The sequence below is a fragment of the Malurus melanocephalus genome, unplaced genomic scaffold, assembly GCF_030028575.1.
Source record: "Malurus melanocephalus ecotype Western Australia unplaced genomic scaffold, MMel_1.1 scaffold_1015, whole genome shotgun sequence".
Taxonomy (NCBI): domain Eukaryota; kingdom Metazoa; phylum Chordata; class Aves; order Passeriformes; family Maluridae; genus Malurus; species Malurus melanocephalus.
The window spans coordinates 8155-16553 of NW_026624247.1; the positions used below are offsets into that span (position 1 = coordinate 8155).

General features: G+C 45.8%; 1 protein-coding gene across 1 annotated transcript; it reads left to right on the top strand.

The window, feature by feature from the left end:
- The first annotated feature begins 238 nt into the window (after positions 1-238).
- Positions 239-4109, top strand: RRAD (RRAD, Ras related glycolysis inhibitor and calcium channel regulator). Its single transcript, XM_057386623.1, has 5 exons — positions 239-330; positions 498-841; positions 965-1038; positions 1550-1754; positions 3253-4109. The coding sequence occupies exons 2-5, from the start codon at positions 502-504 to the stop codon at positions 3528-3530; spliced, it is 897 nt and encodes a 298-aa protein (XP_057242606.1). The 5' UTR covers positions 239-330; positions 498-501; the 3' UTR covers positions 3531-4109.
- The last annotated feature ends 4290 nt before the right edge of the window (positions 4110-8399 follow it).

Below are 8399 nucleotides of genomic sequence, written 5' to 3' on the forward strand. Positions count from 1 at the left end.
CGCGCTGACAGCGGAGCGGATCGTGCCTTCCCCCACCCCCGGGGGGCTCCCGCCTCCTGCCGGGCTCCCCGCGCCGCTCCCGCCCCCGCTTGTCGCCGCGGAGCCCGCGGGGGCGGTGGCGCTGCTGGCGGATGCGCTGGCGGAGCGCCCGCCGCGCGTCACCGAGGGGAGGATCCGCCGCCTCTGCCGGGCTTAAAAAGCGGCGCGGGCGCGGTGGCGGCAGCAGCGCTGGGCAGCTCCCGCGGCGGAGATCGGGGAATCCCTCGCTAATCCCTCGCTAATCCCTCGCTAATCCCTCACTGCGGCCCTCGCTCCGCGCAGCGCCCCGAGGTAAGCGCGGCTCCGGGGCGGCTCGGCGGGGCTGGGCTGGGGCTGGGGCTGGGGCTGTGCGGGGCTGGGGCTGCGCGGGGCTGGGGATGTGCGGGGCAGCGGGGGCTGACGGCCGAGCCCCGCTCTGCCCGTGCTCACGGCCGTGCCCCGCTGTGCTGTGCCCGCAGCCCGATGACTCTGAACCGCGGCGACAAGCGGCGCGGCAGCACGCCGTTCGCAGCGCAGCAGCAGCAGCACCTGCACCGCCGCAGCATGCCCGTGGATGAGCGCGACCTGCGGCCGCCGCCGTCCGAGGAGCTGTCGGGCTTGGTTCGCTGCACCTCGTACAGCCCCGGCGGTGCGCACCGCCAGAGCTGGACCTCCGACTCCTCCGACTCCGTCATCTCGTCGGGCAGCGACTCCGACAGCAGCCTCTACAAGGTGATCCTGCTGGGCGAGCACGGCGTCGGCAAAACCAGCCTGGCGCGCATCTTCGGCGGCGTGGAGGACTGCGCGGACGCGGAGGAGGCCGGTGAGGGCGCGGGGCTGGGAACCCGGGGCTCAGAGCCTCCCCTACGGTGACCCCCGGCAGGGGTGGAGGAGAATAACTTCTTTTTCTCTGAACCTTTTTTTTTTTTTTTTAATTTTTCCGTAGGAAATACATACGACAGATCAATTATAGTTGATGGAGAAGAAGCGTCTCTCATGGTGTTTGATATATGGGAGCAGGTACTTACAGTTTTTCCTTATGTTTTTCCTTTATGGGCTTGGTCTATGGCTCACTGAAAAAAAAAATAAAGTAGAAATAGAACAATTCTGCCTATTTCTTCRGTCAGATAAATTATATTAAAAAAATGGACTTCATATTGCCTTTTGTTCTCTCCTCCAATTAACTATGTGTAGCTAGGCAGGCAATTTAAAACCTAAAGAGAGCTGAGTAAGACTCTTCATGCTTTGAATCATCAGTAGCTTACATGAGCAGTCCAGGGAAAACTGTAAAATTAGAGTCTGACAATCTGATCAGTGCAGACCTGATACTATTTCTAGAAACAAGAGAGATTCCTTTTGTTTTATGTTTCAAATAACAAAATCTTTGGCATTTTGGAGAGATTGGCTTACTTTTACTGACTCTTTATAATAAAGCTAAGAAAAATCTTTAGGATGTTTACAGTAAAAATCATTACTCAGAGTTAAATAGATTTTTCAGCGCAATAAATCTATTTCTTGTATGTTGTTTCAGGATGACAGCCAATGGCTYCAGAACCACTGCATGAAAATGGGAGATGCCTATATTATTGTATACTCAGTGACAGACAAAGTTAGTTTTGAAAAGGCATCTGAGCTCAGAATCCAGCTAAGAAGAGCGAGGCAGACAGAAGACATTCCTATCATCCTTGTGGGGAATAAAAGTGACCTGGTCAGGTCCCGGGAAGTCTCAGTTGATGGTAAGAGCTGCTGAATTTACACAGTGCTGTGTGAGGTGGTAGCAAAGGCTGTGCAGGATCATGGCCAGCAGGAATGGTCTGGGTTTGATGTAGAGAAATGTGTAATTTGGGGAAATGGAACAGCTGGTTCCTGCTGAAGGACTTGGTACCACAGAAACCACTGGAGATGGTGGGGGCAGGATGTGTGCAGAGCTCTGAGCTGCAGTGGGAGAGAAAAATGCAYCAGAGCTGCAGCTTTAGTTCAGGGATCCATGCAGGACTGTCAAAGCCAGGCTTTAACTGGGCTGGTACTGGGCTGGGCTTGGGCTGTGACAGTCTGAGCTGGCCTCTTTGAGGGACACAGTGCCACGGTACAGAGCCCAGCAGCCCTGGGAAAGAGGATCCCACACAGCCTGTGGAAGCTCTTTTTCCTGGAAGGGACTCCATCAGAGCTGGTGGGACCAGGCTCACACAACTCAAAACTCTTTGGATGTGTTCTCCAGCTGTGGTCTGTGAGAATCCTCTCAGCCAGTTCCAGCTGGTGTTTTGGTACTTAGAGCACCAGAGCCAYTGTCAACACCTCAGTGTTGATTCTGCTTATTTCAGCATTTCTTGGTGCTTTTTGTTTGGTTGGTTTTTGTTTTGGGGTGGGTTATCTTTATTGTTTTTCACTTGAAAGAATGCTCTGAAATATTGGTGCCTTGATGATGAACCATCTCTCTCTATGTGGTTTTCCACGCTCCCTTTGTTAAATGCTTGCACAGGGAATTGGCTGAAGTTCATCAGGGGATTTTTCAGGCTGGTGGAAGTGCATGGTTGACCTGTTGTAGTTCTGACATCTGTACTTTCCTCATGTTTACAACTCTGCCATGATTTACCACAGCTGACTGGGGAAATCCATGCTGCAGCAATCTCCCAGGGCTGAGTGCTTATGCCCAGAACACTGAGCATCTCGTATTTCAAATACAGCCCTGGTCAGACCCAGTGGTGCACAGCTTTGTGACCTCTGCTGAGGTATTCAGTGATTTGACCTTGTGGCCTGCATCAGCTCTACTTCTCCTGGTGTGGAGAATCCCCCTGTTTCAGCATGGCAGAGGTGCAGAATCGCTCAACAGCTGTCAGAATAAGCCCCATTTCTCTCTGTACCTCACGCTGTTTCTTCTCAAACAGCAAGGATGCCTCCAAGGRCCTCTCTTAGATCAGATGTAGCTCTTAAACAGCACAGACACAGCCTGCCTGAATACAACAAATTATATATATATTTAAATACCTGTTGCTACCATGGATTCAGTTCCATTGATCAAATGAGATTTTGGACCACACCACAACAAGACCGAGAAGAATAAGGGAGCAAAACCATGAGAGCAAATTTGGGGTTTCCTATTTTGCAGTAGAGCTCTTTCATGGCATTGAAGGCACTTTTCTTACTTTAAGCCAATTTTTGATTTGTTTTTCTGCCAGTACATACTAAGAGAAAATGACCATCTCCACTCATCACCCTTTTTGTCTTTCCATGCAGARGGCCGGGCCTGTGCTGTTGTGTTTGACTGCAAGTTCATYGAGACCTCGGCTGCTCTGCACCACAACGTGAAGGATCTGTTCGAGGGCATCGTGCGGCAGATCCGGCTGCGCAAGGACAGCAAAGAGGACAACGCCCGCAGGATGGCCAACACCAAGCGCAGAGAGAGCATCAGCAAAAAGGCCAAGCGATTCCTCGGCAGAATTGTGGCCAAGAACAATAAGAAGATGGCTTTCAAAGCAAAATCAAAGTCCTGTCAYGACTTGTCTGTGCTATAGGAGCGTGGCAAGGCCAGGTGCACGCGGCCGGAACAACATCTGACTGTTCAGAGCAGSGTGGAGAGGATCCTGTGGTGACAACAGCAGAGACTTCTCCACTGAGACTCTCGTTAATGCCTTAAGGTGCTCAAGCAAGCCTGGAAGTTACACTGCAGTGCTTCATTGATAAATGGTTTTTAAGTTTCAATGTGTGCAAGTAAAGGAACTTACTCAACATGTGGCTTGACATGCCCGCTGTGTACATATGTTCTGTATCTTTCTGTCTTGTGGAGACCAGAGATGCAAGGATAATGAAGGATGAAAACTCACCAGAGACTTGTCTCGTTTGCAGAGCAAAACTTAAACTTGTACGCAGGCTCGTACACTCTTTTTAGTATAAAGTAAACAATGATAAATCTTTTTAAACTTAAATGCGGGRAGGGTGAAGTAGAACCACAGTAGAATGGGAGAAAACAAATTATATATATATATTTAAATACAGAACAGATATCATTTTATGAACTTAATTTGCACTTCCATTAGCTGTTATTCAATTAATTGGTTACTTGTTTACATGCAGATTTTATAATAAAATATTATTTCCTGTTATGATAAACAGTGCTTTTCTTTATAGTGTGGATAAAGAACGAGAGAGCAGTATTTTTATACTGACCTTTTTCCACTGTACAAAATGCTACATACAACTTGAAGATTTACATGTGATAAAGTTCTAGAACAAGATGAATCAGGGAAAACTTGTGTCCTTTTCCTTAACAGAGAGTTTTTAAAGAAGCAAACCTTGCTTTTATGAACACTGCTTCAACTGCTCATCTTGGGAAGGGAGGCCCTGACCCTTCACACTATTGTTCATCCTCAGCCTGGTTCCCATCAGCTCTGGTAGGAAGCTGAGCTGTGTATATTGCCTTTAGTCAGATTGATGTCTTGTGTTTATCCTGATAAATTGGGCCCCATAATGTTTGAAGTCCTCTCCTGGCTTGAAGGTCTTGAGTTACAGCCAATAAGCAAATGCAAGAAGTTGTTWTTTTCCTTTTTGGCAGCAGTATAATTGTCCAGTCTACTCCCACTCCTGTGGATCCCTTCCAATGGYTTCAAGAAGTTCAGAGCAGGCTGGCAAGGGTGTTTGAAGGAGGTTTGGGATTCAGTTGTGTACTTCAGGGCTGGTGAAGTTTTCATGGTAATTTAGTGTGATACAATCCATTCYTTTCCATGATTTTTCCCCATTTGCATTTAGTGAAGTTAAACCCAAGCATGTTGCAGTGCAAGCACTTGGACTTGGGACATTTGCTTTAAAAATCCCTCTTCATAAGATCTGATCTCTTAAAAGGAATCCTTAAACTCAGTTCTCAAAGCCCATAAAACACACAATCCTCTCCCTCTTTGACTCCTGCCTGGGTCCATTTCATTAGAGGCTGTTCCAGCTGCCTGAGAGCCCACTTTGTCCAGAGATTTATATGGGCTGAGCTTTTCCAAAGCTCTGGGAGGCTGGCTCAGCTCTCACTCCTTACACTGGGCTTCCAGCACTGGGGCAAACAACTCTCYATGGAGTTATCCCAGTGCCTGGGATAGCAGGGAGCAGGGCAGGAATTCACTCAGGGAATGCAAGAATTGGCATCTCCTGCTGTGCTGCTGATGGGGCTGGCTGGCTACATGCCCAGTTCAGCTTCTGTGGCTGGTTACAGGTCACGCTTCTCATGAAAGGAAACGTTGCCTTTGTGTTTGAGTGGTCTAAAGTGAATGATTCTGTCCTGCAGTCAAAGCTCACCTTTACCTGAGCAGACATTTTAATTGGATTTGGCTTTTTTTTCTCACTAGCCTTGATTTCTGGCAAGTTATTATTTGTTATTTATCTGTCCTTATCCATTTTGGGACATCTGACCACTGTCAGAGTCTGGCACCAGGCATCTCTGTACATGGAAGCTTTTATCATCTTGCAACTGTTCTGATCCCAGAAATTCTACAGCAAGAGTGTCCAAATGTCCGTAAATGTGGCACATCCCTGCTCATGCACTTGCTGAGGTTAATRACAGAACCACATCGTGTTCCCTGTTTGCAAAGCCTTGGCGTTTCAGTTGCCCTTTGTTTTCACAATGACCAGGAGAGGACTGACCTCTCTGACTGATTTATGAGATGAAATCCTGTCCATAACRGATCCAATGAATGGGATGCACACCCAGAATGGAAGATTGGGCATTTCACAAAGTGGAAGTGACGTGTTGCATCATTGCAGCTGCAAAGCCTCCTCAAAGCTGTGGTCACCAGCTGTGGTTTTTGCACACAGACATATAAATCAGATGTTTCACTGTGCATGAACTCAAAGGTCAGTTTTGGCCAATTCTTAAGACTAAGAGATTTCTGAGGAGCTCCAGCACATTCGTGGTGGTTCATTTAAACCATAGAAAAAAAATTCTATTTTGGAAGTATGTCATATAAAGGATACTGTGTGTCAATAGACTGACACTCACTGTAAAGAAACGTGGGCTAATCTAGAATGTTTTGTATCAGTTAATATTGTACAATGAAATACTTATTCAAATACCCATTATAGATTTTTTTTCATTCATTTATTTGTAGAGGTATGAGCATAATTCAGCCATGGCTCTTGAGAAGGGGAAGGTTTGTTGTTATTGCAGCTCTGACAATAATGTGCTCCAGACCAAGATCATATTCTATGCTRTACAAGTATTATCATGAGTACTATTTTGCAGGTGTTTGAAGCTYCTGGAAGATATTCTACTCAGAAAAAAAATATTGGATGGAATTTAGTGGAAATTCCTAGCAGACTTTCTRGAAGTACATATGCAACACTACCTAGAAATCAGTAGCAGGCTGACAAATGTCTCTAAAAAGCAACTTTCTTTAARAGGTTATCTGCATCCTCAAGCATTTGAAAGTCATCGATAATTTTTTGTAATTTGAGATGTTTTGCTGGTGTTGTTACTCAGATTCTTGTCACTAATGGGGTGAATCTGCTATGTGAAAGTCCCAGACAGCAACATCTTCTCTAATTATTTCCAAAGTAGAACAGAGTATAAGGGGTAATGTGTGAGCTTTCTTATTTTTTGCCAATGCACATCAGTTTTAATTTGGAGAGACAGTTTGCACAGCCACTTAATCTTTACTGCTTTCTGTGCTGCTGCCAGCTGAAGTTCCTACTACTGCTAATTGTGGTGGTGGATCCTGTGTTGGCACAAATCCATTTGGAGCAGCCAGTTATTAACAACCACGGAGCAAAGACATTGCCTTTTCTATGTGACACATATGTTAGGAAAACAACCYAAACCCTCAGTGCTTGCTGTCCCTAAAATAGACTCTGTACATCCTTCACCATATGAAAAATGTGAAAAAATATCATTCCTCCACCTGCCAAAACCACGAAGCATAAAATCATGTCACATAAATATAGACGAAATGTTATCTGCTGGGGAAGACTTGGCATCACCAAAAATGAAGTTTTACTCAGATGCATTTTCTCAAAATAGGACTGGAAAAACCAGAGCACGATCTACATAGTAACATTGCATAACATCACTGTTCTGAAAAGGAAAAGGAAAATATAGTGAGTTGGCAGAGATCAAGAATGCAGTGCATGACAGAAAACTGATAAGATGCAGTCTGAAAAAAGTGAGTTAACAYTTACTTGTATCATGCTGAAATTTACTTCAGTGCTCTGAATTTTTTTCCAACACAATCCAGGTTTAATTTCAAGTACATCACAGAGACCTGAATGGATCTGCAGTTGCAATCAAAAGTGATGCCTGTGCATTCAAGGAGGGTCCTTTAACTTGTAATTTACCAAAGACTTTTGGCATTGTAATCGACCACCTGACTCCCTTTGCACGAAGGAACAYCTGAACGCCAATCCTACTGAAGATATGGATCTCTAAAAGTTGAAATAGTAAATTACATCAACTGTCCTGTGCTCTGTGCCATGGACGTTGTTCAGAGGAGTGAAAGACAGAAGAGGGAGCAAATTCCATTGGCTTGTCTGCAAATAATATCTCTGTAGTCACTGTTCAGGATTCAAGAGTGAACAACATTGTTTAATTGAAGAATGTGCYAAGGATTCTAGCACTGGAAGGTAGGAAGCAGGCTAAGAAATTTGCTTCACCAATCAAAGAGAATCAGTTATGAACCACAAAAGTATTCTGGCTACTGGGTAAAATGGCAAAGCCTTAAGACTTWCCTCTCTTTTGCTGACTTCTCCCTTTCCCCTTTTTTCTATTTTTAAATGTGCTGTCTGAATGAATCATTGGGAACCAATTAGGACCCTACCGAACTTTTTCTCTAATGATTCCCATATTTATCATGGAAAATTAAGAAAATATTAATCTGAACTAAAATTTAGTGTGCAGAGACAAATAGAACACATTTAAAATATTAGTTTTCTCACCCTCCTACAAAAGCGTCAGCACGTTCTCAAACAGGGTTGGAAAAGGGCAAGGGTTTGGCCCACAAGCTCCCCTGTTCAGGATAGTACAGTTAGAGCCAGGCAAATCTCCTCAGCTTGTTCCTGGCTATGAGTCCTACTTCATCAGCCTCATTATATTGGCATAAATAATTATGGTTGTGTTGATCTTGCAGTCCCGCTGAGGGCTGTGCCCCTTTCTTTGGGAACRACAGGTTTCAGGTAGGTAGATGCCCTGGCAGAGGAGCAGAAATTTTTGTCACATCTCAACTGGATTATTGCAATGCCGTATGTTCAACACAGAGCTTTAGGACTTGCAGGGAGCAGGGACACAACCCTGTCTGTGGGGCAAGAGGAGCACTGTCCATGGGGCAGGAGGAGCACTGTCCATGGGGCAGGAGGAGCACTGTCCATGGGCAGGAGGAGCACTGTCCATGGGGCAGGAGGAGCACTGTCCATGGGCA